The sequence below is a fragment of the Pungitius pungitius genome, chromosome 8 (assembly GCF_949316345.1).
Source record: "Pungitius pungitius chromosome 8, fPunPun2.1, whole genome shotgun sequence".
Classification (NCBI taxonomy): domain Eukaryota; kingdom Metazoa; phylum Chordata; class Actinopteri; order Perciformes; family Gasterosteidae; genus Pungitius; species Pungitius pungitius.
In genome coordinates this window covers 7,015,892-7,031,776 of record NC_084907.1, presented here as the reverse complement: position 1 = coordinate 7,031,776, position 15,885 = coordinate 7,015,892, and the positions used below count along the sequence as shown (strand labels likewise).

Sequence of the window (15,885 nt, the reverse complement as noted above, 5' to 3'; positions counted from 1 at the left end):
CGTATTTAAAAAAAGAAAATCTCAGACACAGCAATTTACGGTTGATTTTAGCTTTGGCAAAGTTAAATCAGGAAGCCAAAGCACATTTAATCAAGTACTCAATGCCAACTTGTGCTTATGGCTCTTCATTGCAGTGAATACATTTTGGAATTGGGTTGGATATAAAGAGTATTGCAGATGTATTTCATAATTATGACTTAGTATCTAAATACTAAATCATAAATATAAGTATCATCCTTTTGTAATTTAGTTTAATGACCTTTATGAGATACTAAGCCAATACCATGTCAACATTTTTTGAAAGTGTCCCATGATGTTGATCACGGTGACAGAAATGTTCTTCCAAACTATTTTCCTCGCTTCTGAAATCAAAGGGCGGCAGGAGGAAAATGTTCTTGGTAGGGCATGTTTTACAGAAAACACTATTTAGGTTGATTTAATGTTTAACTGTTAAGGCATCAAAGAAACGTGACTTTTTCGCACTTCCATGTTTAATACATATTTCAACATGAAAAAAGGTAATTAACACCTTGAAAATCGTATTTTTGTCACTGTCGCAGGTAATTCAGTATACTATAATAAATATCAAATAATAACCAGTAAGATATATGTACTCTGTGTGTGTGTATAGTGTACATATATATTTAATATTTTTTCTTTAGGGGGGCTCAAGGAGAGGCGCTCCAGGCAGGGCGACGCCCTATTGCCCCCTACTGGCTAACCGCCACTGGAAATCACCTAAAACATGTTAGACCCACCCATCTCCTCTTGACAAACCCAAAACACAGAAGCAGAACCGAAACCAAACTTGGTCATTCCCGCCTTCCTCTCCATTTCAAATTTGAGCTTCTCGAGGAATCCCACCAACACTTCTTTACACTACTGCTGCATCCACGAGAGGAAGAATCAGGGGAGGGGGGGGGGGGGGGGGAGACATGGAGAGGCCTGATGCCAAGAGGAGTCACTCGGGGAGGGGGTTCATGCGGGCCCCGAAGAGAGCAGCCTCGGGCAGTGCAGAGACGACAAGATGTTCACCAGGAAGCGGCGTGTGCGCGAGGCATAACGCGCCGCTGGACGTTTACTGCTGCACGGAGCAGCGGTGCGTGTGTGCGCTGTGCACCTCGGCCGAGCACTCGGGACACCGGATCGGGACTGTGAGAGAAGAACGGAGGCGGAAACAGGTGCGTGTGACAAACAGAAACACAAGTCTTCTTTGACTCGTTTCATTTATGACACAACGGGTCTTTTTTAATCTATTTAACGTGTATTTCGAGTTGTCCTTGAACGCCTCATCCCGAGCGATGGATGAACTCGTTGTATTTTTGCGGTTATTTCTATCAGATGTATTGTTGTTCCAGTCAAAACTTTCAACTAACTTGCATTTCCAATACACTTGTTGATATATCCTTACATCTTCACCGTAAACATGTTTTTTAATTAATCAAGCGTTTCATAGACAAAGTGGCCAAACAACGTTATGCACCTTTATCATGCACAAAAATGAAAATATATTTTAATAAAAGTGTTTTTATCCAACACACACACTGAAGATGGAGCTGGGGAATTTACAAACAAAATCCAAGCAGATTCTCCGGACACAAGAAGAAAAATATGAGAACTTGGGGGAGACTCTCAAACGGATTCAGGTGAGGAGAACACGTGACTGCTCCATACTGCGGGTGCTCTGTATCCCAGACTACTGACGGGATGGATGCAATCTCACACTTCTTTATTGCCCAGGAGGCGGCGGGAGAGACACAGGACTATTGTGAAAGCGTCTTGGTCGGCCTCATTGACTCCCTGCAGAGACACTACACGTCGGTGAGGGAGCTGATCGGAGGACACGGGGAAGAGGCAGCGGCGCGGGTGGAGGACTCCCGGCGGACGCTGCAGGGGGCGATGGAGGACCTGAGGAAGAGAGACGCTGAGCTGGATCGTCTGGCACAGACTGACAGCGATCTTCATTTCTTGCAGGTACTTTGATCGCACTTCACCTGAATCATTGTGGAATAATGTGATGATGCTCTACTTCTCTATTGCTTTTGCAATCCTCTTCACAGGAATGGACCTCAATGCAGCGCCTCTGTAAAGAAGACCATCGCCACCCCGTTTACGAGGACTCAGAAGATCCTTTTCACCCGTTCGAGATGACAAAGAGAGCCGTCGATCAGCTCGGGGAGCAGCTGGAGAAGATTATTGATAGAAAGTTTGACTTAGTCTCTCAAACTGGTATGCGTCTTAGTTGAAATGGAATTCTTTTAACATCAATCTTATTCAATCTTATGTTCACGGTATGTTTAATGGATTTTAATGACTGTTTATTTCATATAGCTGGCGGTGGAGAGCTGCAGGAATCAGAAGAAGAGTCAGAGGAGGATGACTTGCAGCAAAGATTTGAGGCCAATGACACACAGTCCCATGGTCTGCACTTATAACTGCTAGTGTAACATTAGTAGTATTATTATTAGTAGTAGCATCCTTATTAGTATTATTAGCGTTGTCCTTATTACTAAAATTATTATATTTATTATTTTAACTTCAGAGGTTATAAACATATTTACCACCATGTGAAGCACTGCCCTTTGTAAAGGTTTCAAAGTTCTTAATTATAGAACAATTTAAAAACAAAAATAATTGCACCTGTTCTAAGCTCACTGGGACAAAACTTGAGTTCAGCCATTAGTGATACAATTGAAACGTGCTTTTGCTACTTGTACAAGTCCAAAGTCTGTAAGCAGACTCTTAATAATGCTCTCTAATTGCCTCACAGTTCCGTCTGGAGTTCACATCATGACTGAAAGGGACATGGAGCCTCAGACCAGAGCAGAGTTCCTGCAGTGTGAGTCTGTGTTTTAATGCACCAGAAGCCTTATTATCAACACTTCAGTCCACGTAGTGCTGGGAAGTAACTTAGTACATTAGTACAATACCCAGGTGCGTGTGTTTTTTTAGCGTGTTTGTAGTTTATTTTGCATATCTTCTTCTTCACATTAATCATCCAAACGTTCTCTATCTGGTTGATCCTTAAATCGCAATCACTAACTGTAAAGAAAGATGTTAAAATTAGCTCCACTTTGACCATCTGCAACAATAATCGGTTCCTTGCAGACAGACATTTGGATCAACAATCGAATAATGTAATTTATGTATTCTGTCAATCACAGGGAACATTTTTCTGAACGGCATGTACATCTATACATTTAAAGTTTTACCCAATGAACTAAAGCATCTGAGCACTGCCTCCTCTACCTCAAGTGGGCCGCGTCACCCGCAGTCGCGTGTTTTTTGTTCAACATGTTTGTCGTCTCGTCACCTCAGACGCCTGCGGCCTCAGGCTGGACCCCGCCACAGCTCACGAGGACCTGGCTATTTCTGCAGGAGACAGAGAAGTGAGGCTGAGCCCTCTCGGGCGTAGGAGGCCATCCGTCCGCTTCCCGCTGAGGTTCCTGCACCGCCGGCAGGTGCTTTGCAGGGAGGGGCTGCGGGCCGAGCGCTGCTACTACGAGGTGGAGGTGGAGGGGGGCAAGGCCGAGATCGCCCTGGCGTACAGAGGAATGGACAGAAAATCTCGCACCCACGTGTCAGCTTTTGGGGGCAACGCGAAATCCTGGAGTCTCGATCGCTCGGCGAACCACTACTCGGTGAGCCACCGGTCCGATAGCGTCCAGCTCACAGCGCGGCCCAGTCGGAGCAGGCTGGGCGTTTATCTGAACTGTAGGGAGGGAACTCTGTCGTTCTACGAGGTGTCAGACACCATGGTGTTCCTTTACAAGGTTGAAGCTGAATTCACAGAGCCGCTGTATCCGGGCTTCTGGCTCGGAGAGGACTGTTGCATCAGGATCTGTGATTTAAGACCAGATGGAGTGTGATCTATACCCGGGAGGTTTGTAGTGACGGCTTATATTATTCGTCTGCGTTTATCTCTATTTATTAAATTCTGTTTCATTTTCATTAGCAACCAATGGGAAATGCATGTGGTAGATGTACAGTATATATAGTCAAAATGGTTGTTAAATAAGACCCTCCCATGTTAGCAGTAGTGTGTAATACGGTAATGCTCTGAGCTAAATGCTAATGTCAGCGTACTTGGTCGTTAATAATGACAAAACAATGATTTTAAGCAGGAAAAGTGTTTTAACTAATTTGCTTAACAACATTCCTCACAATGACACATTCCCAATGTATACCTGTGAATTGCATTTGCAAATTTGAAATTTGGAAAAAAATCGACAGCGGCTTGTCCACTCTTTTTTATTAATATTTTTGGTTAAATTTGATTTTTTTACAATAATCGTCAGTATGATACAATCATAATATGACTGATGAAAGAGAGAATGGAGACATTTACAAACGTGTCTCCTGTACAGACGGTGCTTGAAGAATGTGCTCAGTAAGGCCCTGCACCCATAGGTAAAAGGAGGAATCTACACACATACACACATATATATATATAGTTCACACACTCATGCGCACACATTTATTATATTCATACACACTCACACACACTGCAGCACTTGTAAGGAAAAGTTGTGACTTCCTTTTGGCTGTAGGGGGCAGCTCCTAATCATTGCTATTATCTGACACTAGTGTGTCTAATCCAAAATAGTTCTGCAGTTTAATAACTTGATATTGCTTTTACACTATGAGGACATCAAAAAAAAAAAAAACTTATTTTTCGGTCCAAGTGAAGAAAAGTGCATTAATCACATTCATTTTTACTTTATATTGCATTTACAGCTAAAACAGTTACCTTTTCAAGACAGTGGTATACATAATCTATCTGGATTGCACAATATTATTTACATACGTGAACAACAGGGAGATCTCTACATGACACGCTCCCAACAGGAGGTGTCTGGCTCACAATGACTTAAACAAGACAAGATAAAACAACACATAAAGTCTGGAGCCACACTAGACGGTGATGTTCTTTCTACAATTAACACATAACTGTTGATTGGATTAAAAAAAATTAAACAAATCTATCTTTAGAGGGGAAAAAGATTGGAGAGTTTTGAATTTTGGATGCCGTGTGATTACACACAATCCAGTTGAGACATGAGGGTGGTGGGTGCTCATGTCGGGCTAAACGCATCACTCCAGTCACAAAAGGAACAAGAGTAAACAAACTGACGCATTACACAATTGCTGTTCGGTCAAAATAAACTTTCCCGAATGTGCTCCATCGGATTTGGCTCAACTTTCAGTTTGAAAGCGCTGATTCATCAATTTCAGCTGAAGTTACACTCAGCTCATTCATTCCCATGACCACAATAACGAAGAAAGTAGGCTTGAAGTGAACATTTATGTTTTTCTTCAAGTAAAGTATTCAATGTCTGAGATATTGGGAATAGTGAAAAAAAAGAACAACAAAACAATCTAAATCAAATAAACACTGATAAATAGAGCTAATTCAAAAGCTACACTTCTTGTTTGTGTCTGATTACGCCTGTTAAATTACCATTCAAATAAGCAAAACTACCAAAGCTAATTTAAAATGACTAAAAGGCAAACAGTTAACTGTAATACTCAACATTTTATTTTCTGCTGAAATTGTGTGAAAGTAAAATTGGAAAGTGTTATCATTTTAACATGTGTGCCAGTAACTATTGGATTTGTTAACACATCTAATAAAACCATTAACAGAAGGCTAATTATCTTGTCGGGCCAAAGCTAACAGTATCTTAGCTTGTTTTCACCCAATCAGCGGAGCAACCTGCTAACATTTAGAAACGAGCTATTTCAGCAATCCTCTCAAACCGAGGCAGACAGCAAACATTTTGAAACGTATCCTGTTCTGAACACAAGTGTTGCCCCAAGAGGACAGTTTGACCTGCTGCACGGAGTTGTGGTCAACGGAGGTGGAGCAGACGTTAGTGATGGGACAGGTGAGAGTGGACATCACCTGAAGCTCTCATCAGCACAACACAACCAGCTACACTTCACAACACACATCACCTCCCAGCAGCATTTTCACCTCGCACATAAAAGAAGAAGCTACACAAACTAGAAAATAGACCAGTCTTTAGATATACAATTTAAATAACCACAGAAGATGAAAATATATACTGGTTACTTTTAAAAGATTAATCTTTGTTGGTCATCACATCTACAATGCAAATATACAGGAATATAAATATAGTCCATTTAATCCTTAACACCATGGCTTTAAATATTGTGATAAAAAAAAAAATAAAGGTCTCCTTGAGTGTGTTCTGTGTGAACATGTTGAAAACTATTTGCTACCAGTGTGTGCTACGATGAACCAGTTCAACCAGGAGTCAAAGACTTGTCACAGAGGAGACGCGGTGGTGTCTTTGTCTTTCAATTCCGCTTAAGACTACACATATACACAGAAACTGTGTGCATTTGTTGCGTGTATTGTTGTGTTGTTTGTGCATGTATGTACAGTTTGTTTGTCCAAGGCTTAGTACATACTAAGTTGTTTAAGGAGTTTAATATTACACAATGTCTGTTCCTTTTTATTTAGGAATCAACATTTGTTTCAAATTCTCATGAAAGAGCTGTGCTTTTTGTCACTGAACAGTATTGAGTGCCTTGTTTTTCAGTCTTTTGTGCCTAAAACCTCTGTTGAAAGTGGTTTGCTTACAAACAAATTCAGCAAATCCTCTGTTAAATGTGTAGAATGAAGATGTTTTGTTGTCTACTACGTACTCTTTGGTGTGGAGACTGGAATGCATGTCTTCACAAGTTATAATGTGTGTGTGTGGTGGATAACAAAATCATTTTATCCTCTATCACACTACTCTACTGCATACCACTGTTTACTGTCTACACACAAATCGTAAATGGATGTCTCTAGAGCAGCCTTAACAGTAGTTTACGATACACAGAGCCCTGAAAACAGATCAACGCTGTGAAAAGTGTTTTCTAGCTTAAACATCAGAACAAAGATGCATTGTGTAGACACAATGTATGTACGTACCGACCGAAACTAATACTAAAATAACTTGAACTGCATCGCTTTGACACACCGTCCCACTACAGAGGACAGGCTTTAATCCATAAAATAATTAAAATCACATTCATCTTGGCTCTCTTTGCCCAGTGTGCAGAGAAAAAACAGATCAACCTGCATGATCACACCGGTTCCACTACATTCATTTTTTCAGATCCCCTAAACTGTGCCGACGGGGATGTGCTTTAAACTGTGCGAGTGTGTGTGTGTGCGTGAGGGGGTGGGCTCTGCTGAGGATCCTTACACTAAGGCAAAGCAAAGCAGACCCCCATAACTTTATCTTCCTAAACCCTTTGATGTTATACACAGAATAGATAGTGTTATTTTGGAAAGCGTGTGTTCTGGTGAATTGGGCCGCTATCTACAGTTTTGTGGCATCAGGAGGGAAGTGGTTCGAGATTCTGGGCTCTGCTGTGTTTTGCAGGTGGGGACTTTATGGCCGGATGGGGAACTGTGATGTCAGAGGGTTGTTGTTGTTGTTGTTGTTGTTGTTGAAAGCAGTCAAGAGTCGGACTCCGGTGTGGCGGGGGTGATGGGTGTGGTCGGTGTGGTGGGGCTGATGGCAGCGTTCTGGTAGCTCGTACCGTAGCAGATGTTTGGAGATAGGGAGTTGGTGTCTAAAGTTTTGGTGCCTCCTGGAGTCAGGAAGGCCCCGCGGGCCGCAGCTGACGACGGTGCCTCACCGGGCTTGGCCCCGAGGATGAACCTGGACTCGTCCTGCTCCTCCAGGTTGGATATGTCCTTCATCATGGATTTACGGTAAGAGACGGACAGCTTGTTGGAGCCGTCTGACATAAGGTTGAAGCGGCGGGCGATGTAGACCACAGGAAGGGGAAGCATGGCCACGATGATGAGTGCGAAGCACATGGCCAGTGCCCAGGGAGGGTAGCTCTCGAAGCGTTCCTGGGCCTGCAGACACACACACACACACACACACACACACACACACACACACACACACACACACACACACACACACACACACACACACACACACACACACACACACACACACACACACACACACACACACACAGAGCGTTTTTCATAGTCCAAAGATTTAGTTCCTCTCACCATCATCAGATCATAGTTGTATTTGTTCTGATTGTACTCATCTGAAAAGAAACCTCTAACAACAGTGAATATAGGTAACACACACACACACACACACACACACACACACACACACACACACACACACACACACACACACACACACACACACACACACACACACGCACACACACACACAGAAACGGACTAACCACTAACCAGCTCTTGGACCCAGGCATTGTATCCCGGGGGACTGATGGCCATCTCTATGACAGTGGCTGAGATGAGCACAATGAGACACAGAGGGGAGACGTACTTCCACAGGTAGAAATAGATTATACATGGTCGAAAGCCCAACATGTCCTCCAGATCCTGCATGAACCTGACGGAGAAAAGAACAAACAAAAACATGAAGGAAAAGGTCTCTTTGTGCGATTTCATGCTGATTAAACACTCCTAAGTTCCGGTTTTACTTTTTTTTTTAGAGTGATCCACTTCATAAAAAGACACACAAACCTAAAGCCACTTGTACCTTTTTGTGCCATAAATCCAAGCCACAGACACATTCTCCAGGATGACCACCACCGTCAGAGGCAGTCCGGCAGAGTAATCGTCAAACATTGTGACAAAGTAATTCCCTGAGCGTTGAACAAACAACAGGCCAAGGAAGAAGGCCACGATGCAGCAACACACTGAAACAAACCCACCGGAGACAAAGAGTTATCACTTCAGTACACTAATTATTTGGAGGAACAACACAAAGCCTGTTGCTGTGCCGAGTAAAGAGATTCAAATACTAAACAGCGGGGGCGGCTCTACCTGTGAAAAGCTCTTTCTGGACCTTGTAGGCGTCGAGGACGGGTGTGGTGATGCCGGTCATGGTGCCGATCATGCTGCCCAGGCCGAGGTTGATGAGCATGAAGAAGAACATCACCGACCAGAACGGAGACGCCGGGAAATGGGTCATGGCCTCTGTGAAGGCGATGAAGGCCAGGCCGGTGCCCTGAACAGACTACAGAGAGACGGTCACCAAAATCGGGTAAAAGTCTGACAGGTGAACGAGGAGGCTGCTCGAGCGAGACTTGCCTTGTTGAGCTCGTCCTCCAGGAGACAAGGATCCAGACCGAGCCGGGCGAAGCCGCCCTCCTTCACCGTCTTGATGACGCCGTACATCTCAGCGTAGTCCGATGTGGAGAGGTGGGAGAAGTTTACATGCGGGGGGATGAGATCGTGGCTCAGGACGTTAGAGTTGAGGTATCCCAGGATCCTCTCTGCATTCCTACAGCGACAGTAGAAATATAATCCACAGATATCAAGTTAAACATATACATATTAGCTACAGGTAAGGGCTGGACTTCATTTAATACCTTTATTTACATAGGGCCTTTAAAAAATAAAGTCAACAAGTGTGTTAAAACGAAGACCCCTGGTTGATCAAGGTATATTGGAGTCATCTCTCTCTTTATATATATAACTTATTTCCTAGAAGAGGGCAGTTTTGAAAATATAAAAACTTAACTTGACCCGGTGTCTGGTAAGGATGTTGACCTTGCCTCACAGGAGAAGAGAGTGATACAGAGGTCTCTCCTGAAGAACACTTTTAGACATTGGTCTTTCTTTTTATAAAGTAAACCGATTTTTGGGGAGAATTTGGACGTCTTGCAACAAGTGCTTTACAATGAAAACACGAACCCGAGCGCGGAGTTCGATGAAAATACTGCATGAGTGACACTACATATATACACTAAATGTCACACTATACTTACAGAGGTCTACTGTATGTTCAGATATAAAGGCTGCGTTGATGGACAATGGCATGATGTTATTTACACATTATTGCATGACGCGGCTTGAGGATGAGTAGCGTTGAACTTACTCTACGACACACTTTTCATTCATGATGTTGGCCTTGAAGCCCAGCACGGCAAACACCACCAGCGTGGCCAGAATGGAAGTGAGGAAGTTGATGACAGAGACAAGCACCGCATCAAAATGACAGTTGTTATCGATCTTATTGTAGCTGGAGAAGGCTATGACTCCCCCGAACCCCAGACCAAGGGCGAAGAAGACCTGGGTGGCCGCTTCCCTCCACACCTGAGGCTCCAGCATCTTCTCCAACTGCGAGGTATCGAAAGAGGTTGAGGGAGACTGTTGAGCCTTTTGTCGGCACGGTTAATAAAAAAAGAATAATAAATAAAAGAAAGGTCTCACCTTGGGAGTGAACATGTGGGCGATGCCGTCCACCGAGCCCTTCAGCATCAAGCCTCGGACCAGGAAGCAGAACAGCACCACGTAGGGGAAAAGTGAGCTGAAGTACATCACCTGAGAAAGGCGGTAAAACGGAAACATACGTTGACCCCGGGGAGCCTCCTTGGTGGTTTTTCTGTCCTGGCGTCATGCACTGCTTCTACCTTGCCAGAGGAGGCGATCCCTCTGATGACAGCGAGGCAGACGATGATCCAGGCCACCAGCAGGGACATGGTCATCTTCACGTTGAGACCGCCGCTCTCCGCAATGGTGCTGGTGATGTTCAGAGTCTGACGGTACCAGAAGTAGGTTGTGGCCGAGCTTTTGTCGCACTCCGGCTCCACGACTGTATTTTTTTGCGAAAACAGAGCGAGGGGCAGCTTTAGTTTGGGTGTTACTGAGTATGAAGGAAACTGGGTGTGTGAAGATGCCGCGGGGAGGTTTGGGTTTCTGGGAGAGGGCAGAGGGAGAAATATAATGAGTGTTTGCTCGAGTCGATATCTCAATTCCCGGATGGTTTACACTTCTCGGACGTGAACGGAGCTAAACAAGGTCATCTGTGTGCTTAGTATGCGAAGCCTGAACTTAGCCGAGATTCTTTCACAGTTCACACAAAACATTCTTACATCAGGGGAAAATATGGTATTATTTATACTGATAACACTGCATGGTGTTGCAGATTCATGCACAAAAGCCACATGAACAGGTTAGGAAAGCTATTTTTATGATAAACTCCATCTGTTGAAATCTATTGGCCTCTGCGAAATCGATTGCTGCCATGTTCCATGACGATGCCGTGTCCGTCACAGGAAAAGCACACGTACAGTGAAAGGTTTCACAGTCTGAATCTCGGCTGCCTGTCTTTCTGTCAGCAGCCTAGCTGAGTCACATTATCTCAGCTGGCCCCTGGGTTTATGTCATTATCCCCTCTAATCAAATGAAGTCCGCAGGGTTTTGATCTGGTTTAGATCCGTGAAGTCGTGACATAAAGTTTTAAGGTTGACACAATTTGTTTCATCTGTTTACTGCAGGTTTATTGCAGGTTTAACGCTTGAAGAATGGAGGCCGGTTTGGAAAAAAGCGTCAGCTAAATGACATGTAATGTAATGTAATTATGAGAAGAACCATGCAGTTACTTTAATGAAGATTTTTTTAGACTATAACGATGACACAACATAATCCTCAAAATGTACGCACTCTTCATACTACACTGTAAAGTCTTCATCTATTGTGGTGGTATTCAACTGAGCAGGTTTATTGGAAACCAAAATCTAACATTTCTTATAGCCATGAAGAGTAAACCCAGTAGTTCCGAGAAAGACCTTTTCTGTATTTTGTGAACATGCTGGGCAGTAACACTGATTTCATTTCCTGAGCTTTTGATTATTTCCTTACTGAAATATCTAAAATTCTAATGATGTCCACTCTCCCCCCCCACCTTCCCTCACCAGGACCTCTATGCAGAAGCTCACATGACTCTGTAAGTCAGGGACAAAGTGACAGGAGCCTGATGGGGATGAAGAGCAGAAGAGCAGGCACAGAGGTCGAACAGACGCGAGGAAAACCAGCCGTACCTCCTTGACGGGCCTGCTAACAGTGTCCTATTGTAGAGTCTGTGTGGTTGACCCCCACTTTAAGAGAACACCTGAGGGTGCCCTTAAAACGGTCCGACCGCGTAATAGAGACGGAATAAAGGCCGCGAGATCGAGCCTCGCGTCGCAACTGTCACCCACTAGCAAGCGTCCCGTTCCTCCTGATCGGACATTCGCTCCAGGGAAGAGGATACTGGAAGGACTGGAAGAAATAGAAGATGCTCCAGCCGATGATAACGTTATAGTAGAGACCCACAAAGCCACACACCTGGATGGACAGACAGAAGGACAAATATTCATTTCAACCATATCCCTTTGCAGTAGAAGGTTTCAATTGTCATGCTTCCACTAAACTGTATAATACAGCATGAGATACGTGCAAATGAGGCAGCATGCTTTGTGTGTGTTCCATGACGCTGTCACTCTCTGGAGCAGCCTCGCCAGCCAGCGCATTCACAAGTGAAAATAAGGCTGAGAAAGCATGAATAATTAAAGTGCTGCCTTTTCAACACTGATCTTCTACTAGATATTTATAGCTGCTTCTGCGTCAGCCGTGCAGCTCCAAAGGCTACCTTTCATTCTCAAGCGCTTCAATACCTCCCATAAGCCAGAGAAAGCCTGAGGCAGTGTGAAGGTTGTTGTGGTGATGGTAGATGTTACTGAAACTTCATACTAAATGAGGTCACGTGCTTTAAACATGCAGAAGAGACACAAATAATACGTCATGTAAATCACAGATCAAATTATGTTTGTCCTTTAGATTGACAATAGTGCATAACAGATATAACATAATAATATCACTATATCTACACCATACTGGTGCCTACTCAGTAAATGTGCTGTTTTAAACTGCAGGCTTTCCTCTAACAGAAAGTGTGGTCCAGTTTACTGCTGTAGAGATCATAGATTATTCTGAAAATCTAAATGAGCCCCCCCTCTTCTCCCCTCACCATCAGACTGGACACCCCAATACCGCCAAGACTGGGACAGACGTAGTTCCAGACCCCGATGCTCCCACGCCGGATCTTCTGACCCACAGCCAGCTCCAGGAAGAAGAGCGGGATGCCGATGAGGAGGAGGAGGATGAAGTAGGGAACCAGGTAGGCACCTGGAAGACATGCAGGCCCATTGCATGTATTTCAAGACAAGTGTGGCAATTTGCACGAAACAAAAATGGAGACACATGTCTCGGAGAGAGACCGAGGGAAGTAAACCAATGTGTTTGGTTGATAAACCAACACAGAAAAATCGGGAAATCTTAATTTGAATGCATTTATTGTTATTGTATTTGCTTGACCATTGCAAAGAAGCAGAAGTGTATTTAATGAAAAATGAATGAATAAACAGACATTTTGCTGTGGGAATTAAAGATGAACCTTTTTCAAGATTATGTAAGCGTGGACTTTTTCAAACAGATTAAATCTTTTACTTTGAATATCATGCTCTTCATGTGGTGGCTAAACATATTGCTGTAGAATTTCTTTTAGACATTTTAATGAGATCAGTTCTTTCCTTGTTTATATATAAAAAATATCATTTGTTTTTAGGGAGCAGCTGTGGTGTATTCATATTATTAGACTATTTGTCTCCCCTCATTTACATGACAGGACCCAAATGTTCAATAGTCCCATATGACTCAACCGTCATTCAAATGATGACAGAAATGATTTACCCAAACCCAACTCCCTGCCACTGCCTGCTCCTCTCAGACTTACGGTTCATTCTAATTTTGGTGCAAGTCTAAATTTGTCTCTCACGCAGCTTAATCCACAGCACCATAATCTGGATACAACTGGGTTCCATGTGAACGGCGATTCGTCATCTGGGGACTTACAGCAGGCAAACACACACTAATAGTAATACATCAAAATCTGGAATTACACACGCATTCAACAGGGGTTGATGTAATGAGGCAGGAAGAGACGAGAGGAGGCAAAGCGCTAAATCAAGAAGCCTGAAATAGAGAGAATAGGGAGGTTAAATATAGTGAGGGGTTTTGGGCCTTTGCCAGGTCTTTTAAATCCACTCCATTACAGTTTATATGATGATATACTCGGCAGCGAAGCGAGCATAAAGATGTGACAACGGAGGAAGAAATGATTGAGGATGTTAACGGGAGAGGAAAAAGACAAGAGGAGGTCCCATCGATGAGAGAGAGGCCACACAGCGATAACTCCCAAACAACACGGACCTTTAATGTGTCTGCAATCGGCTGCTAGACACACAATTACAGAGTGAAAAATGGCCGCTGTTCAGGGCACTTTACCTGACTGGTCCGGTAATTATTGTCAGTAAATCCTCCATCTAAGCAATACATCCACCGTATAAGCAGTAAATCAAACACAAGCGGTAAACACAACAACTTTAAAGAACCTGGAGTTGTGAAAATCACAAAAGATCTTCTTCCACCGATAGTGAACTGCGGTGTACACTGTGTACAACTCCAGATACGCGCAGCCCCGGACAAAAATAAACTCGCATCACGATACAGCTACATATTTTTGATCAAGCCCTTCTCTGTTTACCAGAGTATCAGTGGAGGCCGGCCTGCCCTGTCGGCAGTAGTAATCAATAGTGCATCTATATTTAGTCTGTTTTCTGCACTGAATGGAAGCTCTATGAGGGTAATTACTAACACATAGTTTTGCAGGGGTTTAGTCACTAAGTGTTGGATAAATCCACATAACCTTTATCTGATCATGTTCGCCTATTTTACCAAATTGAAAATTACAGCCGTCTATATGCTTAATGTGCCTGTCCCTGGGTGGAGACACTATTGGCGTGCAAAGGGTTGTACTATAAAAATACTAAAATACTCTCACTGGGGGCTTTGAGTTAAGAAGAATTTACTGATAACATAAAACAGTATAAAAAAGGAAATGCAATCTGTAAAGTATGATCTTAAGCACATGTGATGATACTTGTGCAGCTTGGCTTAATCCAAGTAACTTACCTCCTCCGTTTTTCTGGCACAGGTAAGGGAAGCGCCATACATTCCCCAGGCCCACAGAGAAGCCCACCTGAGCCAGGATGTACTGCAGTTTGCTGTTCCAAGCGGGGCGTCCATCGTCTTCAGGCACCTCTATCTGCGGTACCTTTTTCCCGGCGACCCCTCCAACGTTCAGGGAGCTGTTCTTGTAGTCGAGCGTCTCTTCATGGGCGAGCAGATCGGCCACAGACTCTGTGACGTGCTCCTGGCTCTGCTCGCGCTGCGTAACCTTGCTGTTCTTAGGCATCTGGGAGACTGAGGGTCGGGGGGGGGGGGGGGGGGGGGGTGGTGGGGAGGGGATGGGGGGGAGGTGGTGGTGAGAGGAAGCGAGTGTGTCGGAGCCAAAAAGGAGGCAATACAGAAAGCGGTGGACGGATGGAGGTGTAAGGCAGATGCTGAGCAGTAACTGCTGGATTTCTGCTCCGGGCCTCAAGTCCTGGAATCAGAAAGACAGGGAGGTCAAATAGAAAATTGTGTTTCAACGACTCATCAATAATTAAAATAGAATAATCTTCTATTATTGGGCAGAAAAATTGTGTCCAATCCAAATAAAAGACCGCTGGGTCTGTGCCCCCTTGTCAAGGCTCATTTGATGCACTGTAATTTAAGCTTCCTTTTCCTGGCTGTGATCCTTAAATAACACTTCACTTAGTCGCTGACACAATTATTCCTCCATTTAGAGCTTGGTTAGGCTCATAATGAGACAGTGGATTGTAACACATGGTTATGCCTCTCCAGAGCCGTGAAAGATGTCAACATAAAGACAAGACACCATTCGCCACACCTGTGTGTTAACTTATGAGATCCTTTGCGCCACAACTATTTACTCTTCCGAAATGTTTTTGGTTTAAAAAAATAACCAATTCTGCAAAGTGTTCTATTTCATTTTCCTGTTCTGCAAAGCTTAACTTGAGTGCTTTTCCCCCTGTAAATCTCCTAATCCTCTGAAGCCTCGCTGCAACATCCAGTCTCTCCCCTCGGCCCGGGAGTGGTTGGTTCAACCCAGACGAAACGGAGGAAATGAA

General features: G+C 43.9%; 2 protein-coding genes across 2 annotated transcripts; one reads left to right on the top strand and one right to left on the bottom strand.

Moving 5' to 3' along the window:
- The first annotated feature begins 921 nt into the window (after positions 1 to 921).
- On the top strand, positions 922 to 4,148 carry LOC119229492 (tripartite motif-containing protein 16-like). The gene is made up of 7 exons (XM_037489889.2): positions 922 to 1,181; positions 1,551 to 1,646; positions 1,741 to 1,974; positions 2,061 to 2,229; positions 2,332 to 2,421; positions 2,771 to 2,839; positions 3,319 to 4,148. Exons 1-7 carry the CDS (start codon positions 936 to 938, stop codon positions 3,867 to 3,869), a joined length of 1,455 nt encoding a protein of 484 aa, XP_037345786.1. The 5' UTR covers positions 922 to 935; the 3' UTR covers positions 3,870 to 4,148.
- An 87-nt stretch (positions 4,149 to 4,235) lies between these two features.
- On the bottom strand, positions 4,236 to 15,123 carry LOC119229490 (sodium-dependent neutral amino acid transporter SLC6A17-like). Its single transcript, XM_037489888.2, has 11 exons — positions 14,825 to 15,123; positions 12,822 to 12,979; positions 12,013 to 12,139; positions 10,444 to 10,625; positions 10,244 to 10,354; positions 9,909 to 10,150; positions 9,119 to 9,311; positions 8,852 to 9,044; positions 8,565 to 8,724; positions 8,252 to 8,414; positions 4,236 to 7,888 (listed from the first exon to the last, which is right to left on the bottom strand). The coding sequence occupies exons 1-11, from the start codon at positions 15,105 to 15,107 to the stop codon at positions 7,481 to 7,483; spliced, it is 2,220 nt and encodes a 739-aa protein (XP_037345785.1). The 5' UTR covers positions 15,108 to 15,123; the 3' UTR covers positions 4,236 to 7,480.
- Positions 15,124 to 15,885: the final 762 nt, after the last annotated feature.

Bases quoted from the DNA above. Each gene is read 5' to 3' on its own strand.
- LOC119229492 (XM_037489889.2), top strand. From the start codon at position 936: ATGGAGAGGCCTGATGCCAAGAGGAGTCACTCGGGGAGGGGGTTCATG. The intron at 1,647-1,740 runs GTGAGGAGAACA...TTTATTGCCCAG, and splicing joins AGACTCTCAAACGGATTCAG to GAGGCGGCGGGAGAGACACA. The intron at 2,840-3,318 runs GTGAGTCTGTGT...TCGTCACCTCAG, and splicing joins CAGAGCAGAGTTCCTGCAGT to ACGCCTGCGGCCTCAGGCTG.
- LOC119229490 (XM_037489888.2), bottom strand. From the start codon at position 15,107: ATGCCTAAGAACAGCAAGGTTACGCAGCGCGAGCAGAGCCAGGAGCAC. The intron at 10,626-12,012 runs GTGGGTGACAGT...AAAAAAATACAG, and splicing joins GAGGAACGGGACGCTTGCTA to TCGTGGAGCCGGAGTGCGAC. The intron at 10,151-10,243 runs GTGAGACCTTTC...GATACCTCGCAG, and splicing joins CCCACATGTTCACTCCCAAG to TTGGAGAAGATGCTGGAGCC.